Source organism: Leptonychotes weddellii, chromosome 5 (genome assembly GCF_054177405.1).
Source record: "Leptonychotes weddellii isolate Sample4059 chromosome 5, ASM5417740v2, whole genome shotgun sequence".
Lineage (NCBI taxonomy): Eukaryota > Metazoa > Chordata > Mammalia > Carnivora > Phocidae > Leptonychotes > Leptonychotes weddellii.
The window spans coordinates 106,640,889-106,662,197 of NC_138373.1; the positions used below are offsets into that span (position 1 = coordinate 106,640,889).

The 21,309-nt window shown below is 47.9% G+C and overlaps 2 protein-coding genes and 1 long non-coding RNA gene across 4 annotated transcripts; all 3 read left to right on the forward strand.

Annotated features, from left to right (window-relative positions):
• Positions 1-7,997, forward strand: PA2G4 (proliferation-associated 2G4). Its single transcript, XM_081821838.1, has 13 exons — positions 1-259; positions 2,174-2,302; positions 2,586-2,691; positions 2,783-2,852; positions 3,079-3,171; positions 4,943-5,006; positions 5,234-5,312; positions 5,462-5,540; positions 5,636-5,769; positions 6,075-6,169; positions 6,288-6,415; positions 6,576-6,629; positions 6,857-7,997. The coding sequence occupies exons 1-13, from the start codon at positions 172-174 to the stop codon at positions 6,920-6,922; spliced, it is 1,185 nt and encodes a 394-aa protein (XP_081677964.1). The 5' UTR covers positions 1-171; the 3' UTR covers positions 6,923-7,997.
• A 2,619-nt stretch (positions 7,998-10,616) lies between these two features.
• LOC102735826 (uncharacterized) lies at positions 10,617-11,839 on the forward strand. 2 transcript variants are annotated; one of them, XR_014145718.1, is made up of 4 exons: positions 10,617-10,663; positions 10,777-10,801; positions 11,186-11,208; positions 11,488-11,839. It is a non-coding gene; the product is annotated as an uncharacterized LOC102735826 (long non-coding RNA). The 2 variants fall into 2 exon arrangements; XR_433918.3 differs by having other exon boundaries at positions 10,631-10,801.
• A 457-nt stretch (positions 11,840-12,296) lies between these two features.
• ZC3H10 (zinc finger CCCH-type containing 10) lies at positions 12,297-20,844 on the forward strand. Its single transcript, XM_006728771.3, has 3 exons — positions 12,297-12,377; positions 13,161-13,224; positions 14,698-20,844. The coding sequence occupies exon 3, from the start codon at positions 14,753-14,755 to the stop codon at positions 16,058-16,060; it is 1,308 nt and encodes a 435-aa protein (XP_006728834.1). The 5' UTR covers positions 12,297-12,377; positions 13,161-13,224; positions 14,698-14,752; the 3' UTR covers positions 16,061-20,844.
• The last annotated feature ends 465 nt before the right edge of the window (positions 20,845-21,309 follow it).

Genomic DNA, 21,309 nt, shown 5'->3' on the forward strand with positions numbered 1-21,309 from the left:
CGCGCGCTCGAGCTTCTCGCTCTCGCTCGCCCGCCCGCTCCCTTGCTAGCTCGCGCTTTCGCTCGCGCTCTCCTCGCGGATCGAAGGGGCTCTAGCCACAGCCTGCGGCTGGGAAGGGAGACAGAGGCGGCGGCTCAGGGGGAACGAGGCTGCAGTGGTGGTGGTGGGAAGATGTCGGGCGAGGACGAGCAGCAGGAGCAAACTATCGCCGAGGACCTGGTCGTGACCAAGTATAAGATGGGGGGCGACATCGCCAACCGTGAGTGCGGGCCTCGGGGGTCCGGAGATCGAGGCTGAGAGGGGGAGGCAAAGGGGACGGTGCTGGGCTGGCTCTGGAGGGGCTGGAGCGGTGGGGTCATGCAGAGTGAGCTACTGAGGGCTCTGCTCCGGTCCGCTGGGGGTGGCGTGGTGGGAAGACTCCGTGTTGCGCCTGGGACCTGTGCCGCCAGGCCTGGGCTGGAGTCTGGGGAGGTGCGGGCCCGGACCGGGAAGAGCGCAGAGCGGGGGCCCCCAGCCGGCTCGGACCTTAGGCCGTTAATTAGGAGGCAGGGCTCATCCTCAGCCCCTCACCCTTCGGTCCGGATCCCTGCCTCCTCTGATTCTGGCAGCGGCGAGGCCACCTCGAAAAGGAAGCGCCCAGCTGTTGGCGACGGAAGCGCCCCTCTATTTTGTTTTGGCTCCCCGGCGTTTGGGGCCCAGCCGGCACGTGTCGCCGGGTTCCCATGCGGATCGCCGGCTCCGTCTTCCTCTGCTGCCGTTCCTGACACCGGCTTCCCTACCACGTGCTTTGCTAGAGTCTTTCGTTTTTTACTTCAGCTCCTTCGCTGGTGGAGGCCCCCTTCTACTCTTGGGCCAGCTCAGGGACCGTTGGAGGGCACCCCTGGAGATCTAACACAGCTCGGAGATATATCTGGTTTTCCTTGAAGTTACTCATTACTACCAGCAATCTGTGCAGATAGCCTTAGTTAGCCGTCAAAGTTGATTGTTCTCTGGGGCTTGACAACTCTAGAAGTGTTTTGAGGTTCTCACCCCAACTAGGCAGTCTTGTAAATAGTACTGAAAAGGGCATGGCGGGGCTGATTTTAGGATCTCAGAAGTCATCCTTATTACCACCGTGCTCTGACTTTCTCAGCAGCTGCCTGCCAATCTAGGCAGATGTCTCACTTTCTATTTTCTCTCTTTCCAGTTCACCTTTTCACTTTAATACCCAGTTAGGGGGACAGAAAATGCTTGGGCTTGGGCTTTTGAATGGTTTTGACAGTAAAGATAGGTATTTAGGATCCCTTTAGTCCTATGGCCGAAAACCTGAGTTTTTCACATTTCCAAAGAATCACTAAAACCTAGATGACAAAAATCAAACCTGTAGTTCAGGATAGGCCATGGAGAGGACATCCGATGAGCAGAACAGTGCTTTATAACATAATGGGCATTTAGTGTAGTACCCCCATTTGGGGTACTTTTTAGTATTAGTGGTTTGAATCAGAAAAAAAAAGTTTTCCCTTGCAATTTATAACTTCGGAGGCACTTGTAAAATCCCAGATACCAGTTTGAAACTATTTCAGGTCTTACACCTCTTTGAGATGTGCTAAGAGCTGTAAGCCATGAGCCTGTTGAATTGAAGCCCAGGAAAATTAGATTAAGTCCCTTTGGTTTATACACTGGTTGATGAGGAAATAAGTTTACGCAGATTGAGATTACTAACATCTAATTGGGGTGTCTGAGAAGGGAAGAAGGTAGCATTTAACAATGCATCAGCTTCGAGTCAGCAGTTCTGTGTCTACCTTCCTGTTGTTCCCGACGCCTATAAATTTCTTCTAGTCTGCTTTGCATGTATGTTGGTTACCTTGTGAGAACCCCCTTGAACTTCGTAACTGTCTTACCACGCCACAGGTATCTTTGGAAAGTCTCCCTTCACTAGGGAGACAGATGGTGTTTATCCAGTTGTCACATTCTATAGGGAAGGAAGGGTGTGTTGACTTTCTTATTTTAGGAAGAGGAAGGTAGAAATTTAGTGATTATAGGTAGGTATATTCCAAGAGGCAAAACTTGTGCACTCTTTCAACCTTTGGGCAATGGCACCAGGGAATATTAGAAACTCTTAACTTCTGGGTATTGTTTGGATGGTAACTTAGACAACACATGCAGAGCTGACATGGTGGGATTCTGTCCCCAGGGGTACTTCGGTCTTTGGTGGAAGCATCCTGCTCAGGTGTGTCGGTACTGAGCCTGTGTGAGAAAGGTGATGCCATGATTATGGAAGAGACAGGGAAAATTTTCAAGAAAGAAAAAGAAATGAAGAAAGGTAAAAAAAACAATCCCCCACTAATTCTCCAAGTTTGACCCTTACTCAGTCCTGTTTGTTTTATTGTAATGATGTAACCCCCACCCGAGCTCTGGTTGAGATATTTGGAAATTTGGAATGGCAGGTGGGATGCAAGCAGTTTCCTACCCAATCCAAACTGATTAAACAGGCAAGACCCTGAAGAAAATCCTTCCATTTTTCTGAGGGGCAACAGGGCTCCAAGAGAGAGAGATTGGGCGAGAGAGACAGCAAGGCAGTAAGGCTGATGATTGTCTCTTTACAGGTATTGCCTTTCCCACCAGCATTTCAGTAAATAATTGTGTATGTCACTTCTCCCCTTTGAAGAGCGACCAGGACTATATTCTCAAGGAAGGTGACTTGGTAAAAATGTAAGCTTAAGCCATTTTAGAGCACTTGTCTTTTTCCTAAGCATTTGCATAGTGCTAGTTGCCAATGCTGTGCTCTGCTCTTGCCTTTTAGTGACCTTGGGGTCCATGTGGATGGCTTCATCGCTAATGTGGCTCACACTTTCGTGGTTGATGTAGCTCAGGTAGGTGGCCTGCTTTGAACTTGTTCCACCTGTGGGGAGTGGGGGAGAATATGCTGCTGCTTGCTTCTTTTTCCCACCCCCTACCACCAAAAACGTTTTGAGAGAGTCCCTAGAGAAATAAAAGGAGAAAAGTGTTTTCTCTCCTGCTCATTGGCTGGCCTTGCATAGTGACCAGTTGAGTTACAGTGCTTTCCAGAAAGCACTGATTGCATTTCCTTATCTACAGGGGACCCAAGTAACAGGGCGGAAAGCAGATGTCATTAAAGCAGCTCACCTTTGTGCTGAAGCTGCCCTACGCCTGGTCAAACCTGGAAACCAGGTAAGCTGTTTAGTCCAGCTCCAAAGATGATAAAGCCAAAGATGCATTAGTCAGCTATAATTGTCCTCTGTTGAATTTGCCAGCTTCTCCTGCAGCCCCCTTATAAAACAGCTTTTTTTTTTTTTTTTTTTTAAAGTAAGCTCAATACCCAAGGTGGGGCTTGAACTCACCACCCTGAGATAAGAGTCGCGTGCTCTACTGAGTGAGCCGGCCAGGTGCCCCTAATACAGCTCTTTAAAGTTAGCTTTATCTTAGAATGGGATTTTTGAAAGAGAAGAGGCAGTTAACTCTGAGTGCCTGTCATAAGTAAGTTCCATGCTGGGTGTACGGGGATATATGGCCCTTTCTTCATGGAGCCTAGAGATCCTTCCTTATTCGTGTTTTGGATGTGCATCTTTTCCTAAAATAATTTGAGGTATATCGCTTACAGTAAAACACATGCAAAAAACAAAAACAAACTTTTCTAATTACTACTTAAGTAATCTCTACACCCAACATGGGGCTCAAACTCACATCCCCAGAATCAAGAGTCGCCTCACCCTTCCAACTGAGCCAGCCAGGTACCCCCAAAAAATGCAACTTTAAAAGCTTATAAAACAGAAATCAGTAAACTGGTGGCAGAGAGAGGCCAAAAGTTCTGTGCCTTGCAAGACTATTTGGAAGCCCAGGGATCATGAACTGTCATGAATTAATACAATTTTACATCTTAGATTATGAGTGGAGACATTTTTTCTAACACTTCAGTCTCCAGGGTCCTGTTTAATACTTAAAGCTTCCCCCCTTTTTTTCCCCCTGTGCTCTCTTGTTCTTTATCCTTTTAATCAGTTTGTACTTCATCCCCATTGTTACTTGGTTACATCATTTTTACTTAAACCTCTGTCTTGGTTTCCTTATTATGATACCTACTTCATACAGCTGTTATGAAACACTTTGAACAGTGCCTGGCACATAGTAAGCAATTGTGTTGGCTGTAATTACTTTGCACGTTGATTATTTTTATTCTTTATATACTAACTACTGTGTATCTCCACTGGAAGGTAGTGTTGTATAGTGGCTATTGTATAGTTATGACATACATCAGAATTTCTGGGTTCTTGCCCTGTTGCCACCCCTTACTGCTTAAAAATAACTTTGAATTCAGATTTCCTCACCTGCAAAATAGGAAAAATAAAATTGTCACTTATTGTCACAGGGCTGTTGTGACAATTGAGATGATCCTTGTAAAGTACCTAACACATAGTTTAGTAATATTGTTAACTCTCTTTTTCATTTTCCATGAAACAAATGGAATAGCTTAGATGGGAATCAGATCATATTTGAAAGAGGTAAAAGGGGGAAAATCAGAGCTTGTTGTTCCCTCTCAACAGATATTGTGGACTAAACACTGGATTTATCACCAGGAAACCTGGGTTTATTCCAGTTTCTTTCAGTTAACTGGCTTAACTCTGGGCAAATCTCCTAACCTTTCTGAACCTCAGTTTCTACATCTTCTAAATTGGGATATGGGATAGAGATCTGTCCTATTCACCTTTAAGAATTGTTGTCTAGTTAGACCATCTTTGTGAAAGCACTTTGTAAAATGATATGCAAATGTAAGGTATTTTTAGGTTATAGGGATAATAAGGGCTATGAAATGAAAAACCAATGAGAATTGTTGCTCTTGATAGAGGATATGGGGATTCTCAGTTCTTTTGTGCTTTTCATTCTCATGGTAGAGAACTTGTTGGCCCCTGGTACCTATCTCACCTGTTATTTGATCTTGTACTTGTAGAACACACAAGTGACAGAAGCCTGGAACAAAGTTGCCCACTCGTTTAATTGCACACCAATAGAAGGTGAGACCTCAGATAACAGGGTTGAGGGTCTGAGTGCTTTAGTAGAATTAAGGATTTTGTTCCTTTGAGGATCCATCCTGGCTGTAGCCCAGTCTAAGCCAAAACCCTTACTTCCCTGAGTTTTCATAGCCAGGCATTTTTCCCCTCATTGCCTGCCTCATCAAACGACCTAGGTGGGTGGATTTGGAAACCTTTTGGGATTCTAGATGGCTTTGCCCTTTCTACAGGTATGTTGTCACATCAATTGAAGCAGCATGTCATCGATGGAGAGAAAACCATTATCCAGAATCCCACAGACCAGCAGAAGTAGGTGCCAATTCCACCCTTCACCTTCCACCATCTGAGACTAGTCATGAATGTTTTCTTCCATACGCCCAGCCTGATCGTGTCTACCTTCTACTTCAAGCTCCAGGAACTACTCATTGTTTTTATTATTCCCTTTTTATTTCTTTTAGGAAGGACCATGAAAAAGCTGAATTTGAGGTGCATGAAGTATATGCTGTGGATGTTCTTGTCAGCTCAGGAGAGGGCAAGGTCAGGAGAGTTTGTCATAACCGGCAAAGAGGGGTGCCTGAGGGTGTGTCCTGAGAGCGCCAGACCAGACGTGACCTAACTTACTACTCTCTTAGGCCAAGGATGCAGGGCAAAGAACCACCATTTACAAACGAGACCCTTCTAAACAGTATGGCCTGAAAATGAAAACTTCGCGTGCCTTCTTCAGTGAGGTTGAAAGGCGTTTTGATGCCATGCCATTTACTTTAAGGTACTATGACTTCACTTAGCAAGAACAGGACTTGGAACCAGTCTGATTCATAGACCACACACCCAAGAACACTGTTCCTTCTCCCAGCGCACCCCCCTCCCACTCCGCCCCTGCCTAGACTTGTAGTTCCAGCCTGCATGCATGCCTTCTCTCCTTCTCCCCATTGCCCTCTCACTGAAGGTAGTGTGAAAGAGCAATCCGAAGCATGATTTCTGCCTGAGGGTAGGTGCTATTTAAAACCAGGAGGAAAATGGTAAGACTTGATAGGGGGTTAAGGATACCTGAATTTGTCTTCCCCCACCCAGAGCATTTGAAGATGAGAAGAAGGCCCGGATGGGTGTGGTGGAGTGCGCCAAACATGAACTGCTGCAGCCATTTAATGTTCTCTATGAGAAGGAGGGTGAGTTCTAAGAGAGAGCTTCACTTTGGAGCCCCTGATTAGGGTCCCCTCCCTCTAGCTTACAGAAAAGAGTACGACAAGGGAGCATTTTACCAAAAACACTTCCTTTCTCCTGTAGGTGAATTTGTTGCCCAGTTTAAATTTACAGTCCTCCTCATGCCCAATGGCCCCATGCGGATAACCAGTGGTCCCTTTGAACCTGACCTCTACAAGTCTGAGATGGAGGTCCAGGATGCAGAGCTAAAGGTCAGTGTGTGATAGAAAGTGTGAGCATATGGCACCTGTCCTGGGAGTGAGAATGAGGTATCAACAAAGTCCTGAAAAGAGTTACCGATACTGAGAGTGACACTTCGTGTTTTTTCTACATTGCTCAAAATTTGTTTTCCTTCTTCCTCCTATTTTCCAGGCCCTCCTCCAGAGTTCGGCAAGTCGGAAAACCCAGAAAAAGAAAAAAAAGAAGGTGTGTTATGATCTTCGCTCTCTGGCAGGGTGAACCTGATCCCTCTTTAGTCTGCCTTCCCGGGTTGTGGTGGGCATACATATTTCTGTATATCCTTACTTCCCTCTCTCCCCACCCCCACCTCAGCCCTGACCTAGAGCATTAGGATATTTTTGTCCTTGGTCTCCCAGATACTATTGCAAGTAGTTGGAAATTGAGAAGTCTTCCTCTCCTTTCCATGAACATAGGCCTCCAAGACTGCAGAGAATGCCACCAGTGGGGAAACATTAGAAGAGAATGAAGCTGGGGACTGAGGTGGGTCCCATCTCCCCAGCTTGCTGCTCCTGCCTCATCCCCCTCCCACCACGCCCCAGGCTCTGTGAAGTGCAGTTCGTCTTCTCCACCCAGGACCGCCAACAGAGCAGGGTCTCCCTGCCCCCATCCCTGTCCCCACCCAACCCCTTCCAACAACAACCAGCTCCAACTGACTCTGGTCTTGGGAGGCCAGGCTTCCCAGCCACCGAAGACTACTTTAAATAGAAAAGAGAAATTGAATAATAAAATCAGGAGTCAAAATTCATCGTCTTCAAGCCCCTCTTTCTAGCCTTTTTCTACTACTGTCTGCTTAGTCAAGGTTTATGGCCCTAAAACAGAACAGGGAGAAGGCTAAAGTAGCCACCACCACTAAAAACTCAGCTGAAATTTTTTTATACCACTCTAGTGTCAGCATTTTCCCATCTGTTGGGCCTTGTTCCTCTCTTTTCCCACTCTCCCCAGGTATTTTACCAGGCCTCAAAATAGAGAGGAGCTATATTCTTCAGATTGTTTTTATTCATATGTGGCAGATTCCTTTTCTGATCCAGACTGTCTGGTTAGGCCCCTCTCATTTTTAGGAGCCGGAGCCTGCATTTACCAAGGGATTCTCATCTGTCAAATGGATCCTCATTTGTAAATCTCTTTAGTCATTTTTGTTCCATGGACTTTTTTTTTTTTTTTTTTGTCTTCACAAAGCTGTAAAGGAGTAATCCATCTCAACCTTGTCTATTTCTTTGGAGTCAGGGGGGGTGGGGGGGCAGTGCATTCCCTTGCTCCATCTTAGAAACCTGAGCTGGAAGCTCAACTGTGGTTTTGTTCCCTGTTTGAATTATTTTGACCTCCCTCCCTGAAAGAAAGACCAGGAACCAGAGGAGCAGACTGAAGAGACAACTCCTGGCTTTTTGAAGCTGTGGACTTGGATTGGATGAATTGCTAGGGGTTTGGAGAGAAAGGTGATGAGTTTCAGTACCTCTGGCATGCTGTCCCAGGGAACTAGGGCTCCCGCTAACTTATGAGGTTTTTAAACATGTTGAAAATGACATGGCGTTAAAATAAATTTGGATTTGCTCATAATCATGTGCCTTTATATGCTGCTCTTATTTGATGGAGGTGGGGGAAATGTCAGTTGAAGTGATGGTCATTTGGAACTAGTTTTCTATATTGCCATATTCTGCCTTAAAAAGAGAAATACTGTGGGTTGGGAAGACCTAAATCCTGGATTCTCTGAATTAAAATTAAAATTTTTTTGAAAGTTTTTAAATTTTTCTAGAGTAAAATCTTACCCCTTATTGGTGGCAGTTTGTTCAGGACAAGGTGTATTGTAAAAAATAAAGCACCATATACAAGTGTTTATCTTGATTTAGGAAGCCATAAAGAATGCCTTTACTATTACACAATTTTTCAGGGCCAGTCTGAGATGGATGGATAATTTATTAGACTTAGATGTGAGGCATTGCTGGCCTGGAGATAATATAGTAAACAAAACAGCATAGGTCCCTTCGTAAGAGCTTATGAACTACAGTTGACCCCTGAACAACATGAGGGTTAGGGGCACCAAGGTGCTGGCACAGTTGAAAATTCTTAATGTAATTTTTGGCTCCTCAAAGCTTAATAGCCTACTGTTGACCAGAAGCTGTAGGATGACACTTGATTAACACATTTTACATGTTATACGCATTATATACCCTAGTACAGTAAGCTAGAGAAAGTAAGAAAATCAGAGGGGGGGCAGCTGGGTGGCTCAGTCCTTAAGCGTCTGCCTTCGGTTCAGGTCATGATCCCAGGATCCTGGGATCGAGCTCCCTGCTCCCTGGGAAGCCTGCTTCTCCCTCTCCCACTCCCCCTGCTTCTGTTCGCTCTCTCGCTGTGTCTCTGTCAAATAAAATCTTAAGGGGCGCCTGGCTGGCTCAGTCGCTTAAGCGTCTGCCTTTGGCTCAGGTCGTGATCCCAGGGTCCTGGGATCAAGCCCTGCATCGGGCTCCCTGCTCCGTGGGGAACCTGCCTTTCCCTCCCCCACTCCCCCTGCTTCTGTTCCCTCTCTCGCTGTGTCTCTGTCAAATAAAATCTTAAGGGGCGCCTGGCTGGCTCAGTCACTTAAGCGTCTGCCTTTGGCTCAGGTCCTGATCCCAAGGTCCTGGGATCAAGCCCTGCATCGGGCTCCCTGCTCCCTGGGGAACCTGCCTTTCCCTCCCCCACTCCCCCTGCTTCTGTTCCCTCTCTCGCTGTGTCTCTCTCTGTCAAATAAATAAATAAAATCTTTTAAAAAAATAAAATCTTAAAAAGAAAAAAATCAGAGGGAAAGAAAATACATTTACAATATTGTGTGTATATTAAAACTCCACAGGTACGTCTACCCATGGCAGTCAAACCTGTGTTCAGGTGTCAGCTGTAGTGGGCAATCAACAGGTGAAATCCTGGTGGACTTGATAGAACGTTGCTGGGGTTTTTTATTCTCAAAATTTTTTTCATATTCTGATGGTGACAATACTAGAACTACTTAAAAGCTTGGAATGAGGGTCCTAAGTGTAAAAAAACAAAGTTTTTTTTCCCAGAGTTAAAAAGGTGAAGTGTGGGCGCCTGGGTGGCTCAGTTGGTTAAGCGGCTGCCTTCGGCTCAGGTCATGATCCTGGAGTCCCGGAATCGAGTCCCGCATCCGGCTCCCTGCTCGGCGGGGAGCCTGTTTCTCCCTCTGACCCTCCCCCCTCTCATGTGCTCTCTGTCTCTCTCATTCTCTCTGTCTCAAATAAATAAATAAAATCTTAAAAAAAAAAAAAAAGGTGAAGTGTTACCGTATAAATTATAAAGGGAAACCACGAAGAAAGGATGATCACCAAAAGCCTTACAGTCTCTTATTATAAAAGTTAGGTGACGTCTGTATGGTAGAGGGTTCTTTTTCATCCTTCCTAAGTTTCCATAGCCAAACCTATGGGTATGTTTTCTGAGTGCTTCTGACCTGACCATACCGCGAAACTGGGAAGTTCTTTATCTTAACACCAAATATTCTCTAGAGAAGACAGCTGATCTTGCTTCCTCTGTCTATTGATTTGATCTTCACCCCTCGGTAGAGGGAGAGTCACTGAAGTATCTTCTGAACAAGATGCACTGTGGCCAGGAACCCTGTGACATTCATTCAGCCTCAGATATTGTGGGGAAAGACCGTGGTTGACAAGAAAAAAGCGTTGATCTAAATTACAAAGGTCTCTTTTTGTAGTATGACGGCTTTCTCGACTCCCCACTTTACATCTTCCCACGTTCTGTAATCTTAGGATCTTCGTAAGTTCCGAGATAGAATCTCCCTACAGCAATTTAGAAAATAAACCAGTAAAAGAAGTCAGGAATTTTTGGAGAGTCCGCACTTATCCATAATAAAATGGAGGGTTTCCCCAGGAAACTGCAACTCCCATGAAGCAGTGAGAGGGAAGGCGGAAGTCACTATCATCTGTTCGTCGGCACCTCTGGGTCCCACATTGGAAATATGTGCTCACGTTGAAATAATACAATGGCCTCATAAGAAAACTGGGGAAGGGGAATTTTGTAACTCAAATTTAAAATGTTTCCAAGAGCGCTGCTAATTCAATCACTTAATCTGGCACCTGAGGGGCCGAAACCCATCGTTTCTCTCCTTGGGTAGTCCCGCCCTTGGAGGAAGAGTGAAATAGCGGAAGTGACGACACAACTCCCTATTAAATAAGTGGAGGCGGGCTGCTGGCGCTCTCTCGGCCTTAGCGCCATCTTCTTGGGTGAGTGTGATTGTTGCGTGTGTCCGGATCCGTGCACAATCCATTAACATCTGATCTCTGCGCTTGCCATCATTACAGCAAACTAACTGTGGCCTTTTTCTCTTTACCTGTAGAAACGTCTGCGCCATGAGAGCCAAGGTAAGCAGTCCCTGGCAGTAACCTGAGGCGTAGCTACTGATGATCGGTGGTGGGATAGCCAGGCAAGGGAAGTCCGCCATGGTTCCCGAGCCGCTGGGTTCTCAAGGGTGCCCAAGAGCTCGTGGGGGAGGAAGGATAATTTGGGGAGAAGCAGAGTAGGTGGCTATGTAGTGTGGGTAGAGAGGGCGGGAGTAGAAAAGCGCACGCGGGATTCATGTTTATGTCGGCGAGTGAGGGTGGGAGTTCAAATTACTGATAGGGTTACTGCTTGGGCAGGAACCTGCCAGGTTTTAAATAATGCCCTTCACATCCCTGCCTAAACCTGTTACTAAAGCTAATAATCTCTTGTTTTATTCACTGCCTCTGGTTATGATCGGTTGCCAGTGGAGGAAGAAGCGAATGCGCAGGTATGTTGAGACTTGACCGGCCAAAACAGGAAGAGGGAAATGTAGCGTGCCTCGGACAAAACGTGGGAGGAACATTTGGTTTAGAAATCTGAAAGAACTTTAGGTGAAAAACAGTTCTAAGTATTGCCTTTACTAGTCAGGGATTGAACACGAGATAATAGGACCAAGTGCTTGTTTGTTTTGCCACCTCAGGTATCGGATGCACGTTTTTTAAGATGGGAGGGAAAGACTGAACTTGGGTTTGTGGGCAGGAGATGATTCCCGTGTTTGCTTTTTCAGGCTGAAGCGTAAAAGAAGAAAGATGAGGCAGAGGTCCAAGTAAACCGCTAACTTGTGCACCCATGGAGCCACAGGAGCAGAAAGAAGGAAAGCCAGAGGCCAGGGGCGCTGGTACCAATTGTTGGACTGCATGCCTACTTTCTAGAGCTTGATTCAAGGGCTCTAGACCATCGCCATCTGATCGCAACGACCACCTTTGAAGAGACCTGCCTTGTTCATACCAAAACAGTCCCTTTTGGTCCTTTGCCCTGGACCTGTGACTTTCGGGACTAATTCTGTTTTCATTTGTGGCTGGATGTAACACATGTACAATAAATCATCTCTTCTGCTGTCTTAGCTGAAGAAAAAAATGCTCTTGTCTGATACGTGGTTTTTATGGTTTCATTGGCTGGGGGGGTTCTGGATCAGTGCAGCAGGCCCTCTTGAATACCCCGTGCTGTAGTGTCAAGCACGCTACATGGGCTACAGTGACTCCCGTCCTTTGCTAACATCTGGTCCGCGGGCCCTCGGAGCAGCTGGATAACTGGGGGGCCCCTCCCATACTGGGTGTAGTACGCGCACGGGGACCGGTTTCAAGGTGGTTCGCGGCCAAGTTAGCCGCAGACGGCGGTCCCGCCCCTACTCTTGTCTGGGCCTACGTTACAGGTACTAAGTTCCCGTTTGGGGTCCCTACTGTGTTGTTGGGCTGGGTTGCTATGGTGAGGCGCAAAGCTTGCCGGGAGCTTCCTGTTGGTATCTGCACAAGTACTTTGCACACCATAGAGTAGTTCCGGGTCTGTGGCTAGAGCGCCATTTCTTCCGCAGGAAGCGGAAGGGCGATAGGGTAGGCGGCTCTTTGTCGAAGCTAGAGGACCGGCAGGCGGCAGCAGCAACTACGGCGGCGGCGGCAGGTGAGGGAGGCGGGAGACTTAGGTAGAGGCCGCGCCCGGAGGGGAGGAGTCGGGGCCGGCCCAGCAGCTGGGCTCGGCCGGGCTACACAAGGCCCCCCAGGACCGAGCTGTTTCTTTCTCATGCCCCAGGGCCGAGCCCTTTTTCTGACTGACCCTGCTTCGCGAGCAAACGCCAGCTCCGTGACGTCACAGCCCTGCCCATCCCCGCAGCTTGATGTCACCTGGAATCTCCCCTTCCCGCTTCACTTGTGCTCCCTTAGTGTCCTATTCGTCTGGTCCACGGCTGAGCGCCGGTCGCACTGCACAGAACCTGGCAAGCTAGAAGACTTGTGGGAAACTCCTAGGACTTTTTCCCCAAACTCTGGGGTGTTGCGAAGCGTCATAATCACCGCCTCCAAGTCTAATCAGCCATCCCACTGCACTGTCAGCCGCTGCCCTTGCACGACTCCCCATTCAGAGTTAACTAATCTCAACCCTAGGCCGGGCTCTGATCCTCACATCTTCCTTCATCTTGAGGCAGGGCACCACTCACCCTTTGTTCACCCAGGGCTGGTTTTCCAACCCGTCCTCCTAGGCTCTCCAGATTAGTTCTATCTTCTTACTCTTCTTACTGACAACTTCTCCCCTTGACAGGTGAAGTTCAGCTTGAACTGGAAGGAAATCTTGGAAGTGTTCAGAGCTCTTGCCATTTTGTCAAACTTCTTTATTGAACAAACATTATATAGTCCTGTGTTCTTACTCCTTCTCCCATCCAGTCTCTGTTTGTTTTTTATTCCTGATCAGAACCCAGCAGTGATGTGGAGGTGGAGACCCACAGGAGCCCCGGACTTCACCTGAGCTACCTCAGGTATTGAACTATCCTGGGAGAGTTGGGTGGGGAGGAATATTATACCTGATTATCTGCTTCTGGTGGGACTTGCAACATGGTTCAGGCTTAGAGAGATGGTATTTATCTTTCACCAGGGCATTTCACTTTTAGTAAAAGTTTGTATCTTCCTGTCTACCATTCTTTTTTCCTTGATTGTTTCTGTTCTGGGACTACATCCCTTTGGAAGAAGAGGATCCCTCTTCTTTTACAGATTCTTCTGTAACTCTGGGCTCTGATCTGGTTGGTTCATTTTAGGAAGCCCTGAAGGCAAAGTCAAGGCAATGGGGAAGGTGGCTGGGGGGAGATGAAGCCCAAAGAAACCAGGAAAGATTCCCTTATACTCAAGAGGAAACAATATGAAGTTTTTCTTATATGAACAGCAGGGGGAGCCTGATCACTGTCTTAGAAAGGCTTATGAGGTCAGACACGTGGTGGCAGGGACTCCCAGTCTTCTTGGGGGTGGGGAGAGGGGAGGGCTAGAACCAGGGCAGTGGACTGACATTCCAGAGCTCTCTTGGGAAAGAGGAGACTTAAAAAACTTTCATAGAGTCTATAAATAAAGAGGATCTTTATGGGGTGAGGAATGGTGTGGTTTGATGTCAGTGGGATCTTCTAATGGGGAATAGGAGGGGGGGTGTAGAATGGGGAAAGAAAGGTCACTTGTTCCTGTGAAATTAACTCCTTCCTCCCACCTTGATCTTACCACAAATGGCTTGGTCCTTTGCTGGTGGTGGTGGGGTCTGTAAGTGGAGATTCCAGCTGTAGAACTCTTATCCTGAAATGGAGTGGAGGGGGCTGACCGCATGAGTTGAGAGCGGTGGTGAGCTGGGAGAGAATACTAAAAAATGATAGGTTTAGGGACTGCCCTCAAGCTGGTGACACCAATCTCTTCACTTAGGATTTCCTGAGGTCTTGAGATCTGATACTTCACAGTGCCCTCACCTGAGATCCCATAGAAGAGGAGTCAAGGGAAGTTTTGTCTGCAGTGTCCCAATATTCAGAGCCCTAGTAAGCTCACCAGCCCATCTTGGCCACTTCCCAGTCTCCTCATAACCTATTGAGACACTGAGACAGCAGTTTTAATTTCACTTCCTCGACTTTAATAAGGTCAGCTCAGAAGGGGAAATAAAACCCAACACTATTTTCTCCTTGCCTGCTCCTTGGCCTAACATCATTAGTGAGATGAGATGGCTTCACCCCAGCTCCCCCCCCGCCACCTCTGCCATTAGTCAGGCTAGTGTGAATCATTCTGGCCCAGATCAGGTGCACAAGGGCCTGGGCGGGACTTCTGACAAGCCAGCCAGTCCAGCCAGAATTCTCATCCCTTAGATTTTCCATCTGCAGAGCCATTGCCCCTCTGGCCTGCCTCTTGCTGGACTGCCTGCTGTATAGCTGGGAAGAATGTGGCCTCTCTGGAAGATTCCTTTTTGACACAGTTCTCCTCTTTCCTAGTGGTCACCAAGGGTGGCAAGAAAAAGAAGAAAGCCCTGAGTTGGGGGGGACCAGGATGCCTGACCGGGACAGCTATGCCAACGGCACTGGGAGCAGCAGTGGAGGCCCTGGAGGCGGTGGCAGTGAGGAGGCCAGTGGGGCAGGGGCGGGCAGTGGCGGGGCCAGCTCAGATGCCATCTGTAGAGACTTCCTGAGGAACGTGTGCAAGCGAGGCAAGCGTTGCCGCTATCGCCATCCAGACATGAGTGAGGTATCCAACTTGGGGGTGAGCAAAAATGAGTTCATCTTCTGCCATGACTTCCAGAACAAGGAGTGTAGCCGCCCTAACTGCCGATTCATCCATGGCTCCAAGGAGGATGAGGATGGTTATAAGAAGACAGGAGAGCTTCCCCCTCGGCTGAGGCAGAAAGTGGCAGCCGGCCTGGGCCTTTCACCAGCTGACCTGCCCAATGGCAAGGAGGAGGTCCCTATCTGCCGCGACTTTCTCAAGGGTGACTGCCAGAGAGGAGCCAAGTGCAAGTTCCGCCACTTGCAGCGGGATTTTGAGTTCGATGCTCGGGGGGGAGGTGGCAGTGGTGGTGGCGGCTCCACAGGCCCGGTCCCCCCGGGACGACGTCATGACCTCTATGATATCTACGACCTCCCTGACAGGGGCTTTGAGGACCACGAGCCAGGCCCCAAGCGCCGGCGAGGTGGATGCTGCCCCCCAGATGGCCCCCATTTTGAATCCTATGAATATAGCCTGGCTCCACCCCGAGGGGTGGAGTGCAGACTGCTGGAGGAGGAGAATGCCATGCTCAGGAAGCGGGTGGAGGAGCTCAAGAAGCAGGTCAGCAACCTGCTGGCCACCAATGAGGTACTGCTGGAACAAAATGCCCAGTTCCGCAATCAGGCCAAGGTCATGACCCTGAGCTCTACTGCACCAGCGACGGAGCAGACTCTGGCCCCCACCGTGGGCACTGTCGCCACTTTTAACCATGGCATTGCCCAGACTCACACTACTCTCAGCAGCCAGGCTCTACAGCCTCGCCCCGTATCCCAGCAAGAACTGGTGGCCCCCACTGGAGCTCCGGCTGCTCCCCCAACCAATGCTGCACCTCCTGCTGCTCCACCACCCCCACCCCCACACTTGAACCCAGAGATCACGCCATTGTCGGCGGCTCTGGCTCAAACAATTGCCCAGGGCATGGCACCCCCACCTGTCTCCATGGCTCCCGTGGCTGTATCTGTGGCTCCTGTGGCCCCTGTGGCTGTATCGATGGCCCAGCCTCTGGCAGGAATCACAATGAGCCACACCACCACTCCCATGGTGACTTACCCCATCGCTTCCCAGAGCATGCGTATCACAGCCATGCCACACTGAGGGGGCTATGGACACTCCCCTGGTATAGCCTCCCAGGGCTGGGGTCGAGGGGCCCTTACCCGCTCGCCTAGCCCTCCCAGGCCCTGTCTAAAGGGCTCACTCAAGAACTAGGATGAGAGACTACCAGGAGTTTGCTTCTGAGAAGGGGTTGGGCTGGTCTGTTTTCTCTCACCTCCCTTTTATGAGGGTCCTCTTGTCCATCTTCCTTCAAGCCTCACAGAGGGGGCTTGCATAGGAGTGCAGACTGAAGCCAGCAGAGAGGAAGGACTGACCGCGGGGCTGTATGTCCCCTGATGGGAAGACGGGGACATCCTGGTCTTGTCCTCTCTTCTGTATAGCACAGGTTCCAGCACTGGCTTTGTAAGAAAAAAAAAAATACCCTGCCTAGAGGGAAAGCCAGGAAAGATTGGGAAGCGGGTGGCCAGGAGAGAAGGCCTGATAGGAGCCTTCAGACAATTGGGGGCCTAGTGGAGTTGGACAATACAGGAACTGTTCCTGGGCCCATGGGAAGGTGGGGACCATAGTACTCCAGCCCAAAGACGAGGGGAGCGTTCATTACCTTGGCTTGGCCTGGAAATCCATAGGGCAGGGCCCACCACTTTCCAAAGAAATAAAAGAAGAATTATTTTTAACAAATGGAGGCAGTGAAAACTTGCTTAGATATTCTGTGTGGAAGATGGGAGCAGTAAATAGATCTCATGCCAAAATGGGATAAAGACCCACCCTCACATAGCTTGGATAAGGTGGGGCTGAGGCCACGTGTGAAGGGTAGGGACCCAGAACAAGACCAAATGGGGCTTTGTGGGGTAAAAGCACTGGAGCCACCTAGTCTAGTTTAAAAATAGTCCCATCTGTTCTGGTTTCTATCTGCATGTACTATTCCCAGGATACCTTAGTAACCAGGGCTCCTGGGGTCATTTAGGGGGGCAGGTACTAAGGAGGGGTGGCTGTGCTGGGAAATGGGAATGGGATATATATTGACAGATCCTTCCCTTATTCAAACAGTAGGGCAGGTGGCAGTTGCTCTCTGAGTTGTTGATGTCAGTTAATATCCCTCTTACCCCATCCCTTCCTCAGTTACAATGCCTTAAGCCTTCAAGGCTTGGGAGGTGCTGGGAAAAGGAAAGTTCTTCTGGGGACACGAGCCGCAGTGTTCATCTCTTTCCTCTGCCTCCAAATAGAACCACAGAGGTTTTAAATCCATTTAAGAGTCAGTAAGGCCAGGGGCCCCCAGAGCCAAACCTCAGTTCCTCCTCAGCTCATGGTTGATGTAGGGGAAACAACTCAGGTGTATGACGGGACAGTGGATTTGGGGTAGAGAAAGTGCTTCTGAGTTGTGCTTCCCCCATCATATCTCCTGCTACCTCTTGCTTTCTTGTCTGGTTGATCACTCAGGTTACACCTGGGATTGGAGATGGTGGGCTAAGTCAAAGCTGGTCATAAAAAAGAAAAAGAAATGACCTATAGACTAAAAGTGGGCAAATACTGAAATACTGTTTGTGGACTTTAGAAACCACACATTGATAAGCTTAATGTTGATTTTTCTGGCACAATTCTGGATTATTAAAAGAGATGGTTTATAAGCATTTAGAGACAAATGTGATCATAGATACCAACATGAGTTCATCCCAGCCAAATCCTGACTGTTTTCTTTTTGCTGAGTATCCCTAAAGGGGTAGATTTGGGAAACTGCAGACATTGAATGTTCCTTATTAACATACGCCAGCTAAAGGCCGCCAGGAATACACCTGTAGTCGAACAAGCTGGGTTTAATGCTCACTGCAGTGGTGGAGAAAACCTGGCGCATGGGATCCATGGTGTGTCCTAGCAAGGGGGCATTAGAAAGGACTATCAGGACTTGGACTTTGGTTAAGTGATTTGGGGGAAGGTTCAAGGAAGTGGGGCTTGACTCTGGATTGGGTGCTGTCAGGGAAGCAGGGACATTTCTGTGACTGGGTATCTTTTATCTAGGAAAAAGGCAGACAGAGTGAAGCTGAAATTGGTGACAAAGCAGCAGTCACTCATTAGCTGGGAGAGGGGGATGGTTGCTATTTCATGATTTGCACACCGACCATATTTCGTGTTTAAACAAAATTGTGAAGTGTGATCTTGTTTTCTGCCTCACTTCATCACAGTCACTGATGCCCTTGTGTGATGTTGTTTTGTGAGATTGTGTCCAGTAGGAGAACACCATTTCCCAGCCATGAGTTCAGCTCAGCCCCTAGCAGACCCGAAGCCCCGCCGTGCCAGGCCAGTTCCCAGATGGCAGGGCTGCTATCCTGCTTCTCACCTGCTCAGTCATTGCGGATAAGACAGTAATCACAGCTCAGTTAATAGTCGAGTTTGGTGGGTCAAAACTCAACATCTGTGCCTAGTAAATGTTGATTAGTGCGTTTTGTTAGAGAAACCTCTAGTCTCTAGTGATATACCCAAGGGCTACGTTCTGTTTTAAAAAAAAGAAAATAAAAACTTGTATAAAAATATGAAAAGCCCTATTATCAACAGTAACACGAGGAAATACCAAGTAATGCTGAAAGTGCTATAATATGGATTCACTGAATTAATCCAAGAGGACAGTTTGGATCAATTTGGATTGACCCTCCCCGTAAAAAATTGCTTGAGCCTGCCTGAGGAAGAAATGCAGAGATCTCTATTAGTAATTCACATGAAAACAACACAGCACTTCCAGTTGGTTGTAAAAACAAAATCTCAGGTCTCCTAGTAGGTCCATTCATAAATATTAAGAGCCTGCTATGTTTTAGGCACCTTCTGAGGAGCTCCATAAGGGTAACAGAACCGTAGTAATGCATTGTAAATAGGAGTGGGTCTACCGTGTCTGAGTGGAACCACTCCTAACGTATTGTGTGTTCTAAATGTAATTTTTAAAGAGGCCCATCGATAAACCAGTGGGGTAGCAGGAAAAAAAAAAACGGACAAGATTGGGGGAAGACCTAATAGATATCTTCAAATATTTGAAGGGCTCCCCAAAAGTTCCTGTCTTGCTGCATGGGAGATGAACAGTTCTAGAAGAATAGCTAAGCACTTAACAATATAAGCCAAGGCACTGTGCTAGCACTTTCCATGCACCATCTCACTGACACAATGGGTACTGTTATCGAACCCGTTTTGTAGAGGAGAGAGCAGGCCTAACGAGAGTCAGCTGCCCAGGGTTCTGCAACTAGTAAGGAACGGAGCCAGGAGTTTATTCAGGCAGAAAGTTCTAATGATAAAACTACTTTGCAGTAACTGTTGAGGAATAATAGAGGAAATTTCCTCAAATCCCGTTGTCCCTTCCATCTTGAAGAGAGGGCAAGGACTAGATTACCACGTGTAGCCCTCTGCCTCCCCTAGGACTTAAATGAAGCTTACATATAGATGCAGATGGCAAATCCAGGAAGTCTTGGTATTCTCATCACTTAGACACTTCCTCTAACAAACGGCCATGCTTTCCCCCGTTACTGATTTACTGCTCATCACCACCAGGTGGCACCTGGGTAGCAGAATTGTCTCTGGGCAGGGACCCACCCTGTTGACTTGTTCTGGTGCCTGCATTGCAGCTGCTGATCCTGTGGCTCCTGGGCCCCAGCTGGGAAGAGACCTTCCTGAGGATGGGCTTTTGTCTTCCAGAGACTGTCTTTAGTAGAAGGGTCTGATGATCCAGGTGGGGTGAGAAAGTGGAGAAGCTTGGAAAGGAAACCCCTTTGGTCGCGCTCTCCACCCCCTTGCCTAAGTGACCTGCTCCTCCTACTCCAGTGCTTGGCAAATTTCAGTTTACAGAGAGGTTTCCCTCTAAGGAGGCTCATCCATTTTCCTGCTGTAGTTCTGCTTCCTCAGTTGGTGAGCAGGTCACCCTTACTTCTTCCAAACTCCAGGAGCTCCTTCCTACCTGCTTACCTCTGAGAACATGGAAGATGCACACAGGAGATAGAAAGCTGTTCCGTCTGCAGTTCTGCACACCGAAGGAAGCACTCCAGATACTGTTAGCCTCAGGGAAGTAGAGAAGGGCAAGTGGGAAAATTTAAGGGGGTAAGGCTGAGCAGGGATAGGTTTTATTTTTAAGATTTTATTTATTCATTTGAGACACACACACAGAGAGCATGAGCAGGGGGAGAGGGAGAAGCAGGCTCCCCGCTGAGCCAGGAGCCCGATCTGGGGCTCGATCCCAGGACCCTGGGATCATGACCTGAGCCGAAGGCAGAAGCTTAACCATCTGAGCCACCCAGGTGCCCCCAGGGATAGGTTTTAAACAGTGAAACACAGTCTGATGAAATCTGTGCCCTGCAGAGGCAGATAATATTTATCAGCTGCAGATCTAGGCTCTCCCCACCAATCAACCCTACTTCCCCTGCTGCACCAAACAATAACACAAGCCCCACATATACTGCATTAAAAGATAATCATTTTATAACCAACTCTTCCCTCCTGGGCTTCCAGTTTAGTTTCTAAGTCCCTGGACAACACTCTAAGTGCAGTTAACTAGTAACAGTGGTCAGCAATATACCCTGCACTTCTCCCTTCCTAAACTTACACAGTACAACATGGAATTGCACTAGTTTACGTCTGACTGTATTCCGAACTTTCCTTCCAACTCAGGCAAATAAGAAACAGAATTGTCTCATTACTCTTGATTTCTCATTTTAGTGTCCTAGCAGTTCCACAGGGTCAGGAAATTCTTGGAAAATGTAATCAAATCCGCTGCAGCTGAGGCGTCTCCCCTCCCCCCACCTTTTGGGAGCCAATTTAACTTGTTCTCTATGATAGAAATAACTAAGTCTTGGAGATTTCTTAAAAAAATAAAGCCTCACTTCCTAGTCACGCCGTTCTCTCTCTCTCCCTCTCTTTCCTGAAGGCTGGATAATCTCAACTCTGTAATTCTCGTATTTTCCAGTTTTTTCTAGCGGCTATCGTTGCACTGCACAAAGTACAGGAGGGGACAGGATAGCCAGGGTCGGTCATCGAACATTTTCATTCCAAATGGGGTGTTTTCCTTTTCTTTTTTGAGGACAGCCAGGGAAACACTGAAGGATAAGTAATGTACCTAGAGTATGAAGACTAGGGAAAACTGACAAACGAACATGTAGGAATCCCAGACAAATCTTCCCAAACCGTCCGAATGGAGTGGAAGTAAATTCTGATCCTCCACAACCCCTCAACTTGGCAACCCCAAGTCCCTGCAAAGCAGAGTAATTGGCGGTGCGGCTCCGCATGACGTCATACCGCAGGCCCTCCAATCCCACGTGGGGGAGCGC

Coding starts and splice junctions, on each gene's coding strand:
- PA2G4 (XM_081821838.1), top strand. CDS start 172: ATGTCGGGCGAGGACGAGCAGCAGGAGCAAACTATCGCCGAGGACCTG. Junction 2,303..2,585: donor AGAAAAAGAAATGAAGAAAG/GTAAAAAAAACA, acceptor GTCTCTTTACAG/GTATTGCCTTTCCCACCAGC. Junction 5,313..5,461: donor AATCCCACAGACCAGCAGAA/GTAGGTGCCAAT, acceptor TATTTCTTTTAG/GAAGGACCATGAAAAAGCTG.
- ZC3H10 (XM_006728771.3), top strand. CDS start 14,753: ATGCCTGACCGGGACAGCTATGCCAACGGCACTGGGAGCAGCAGTGGA.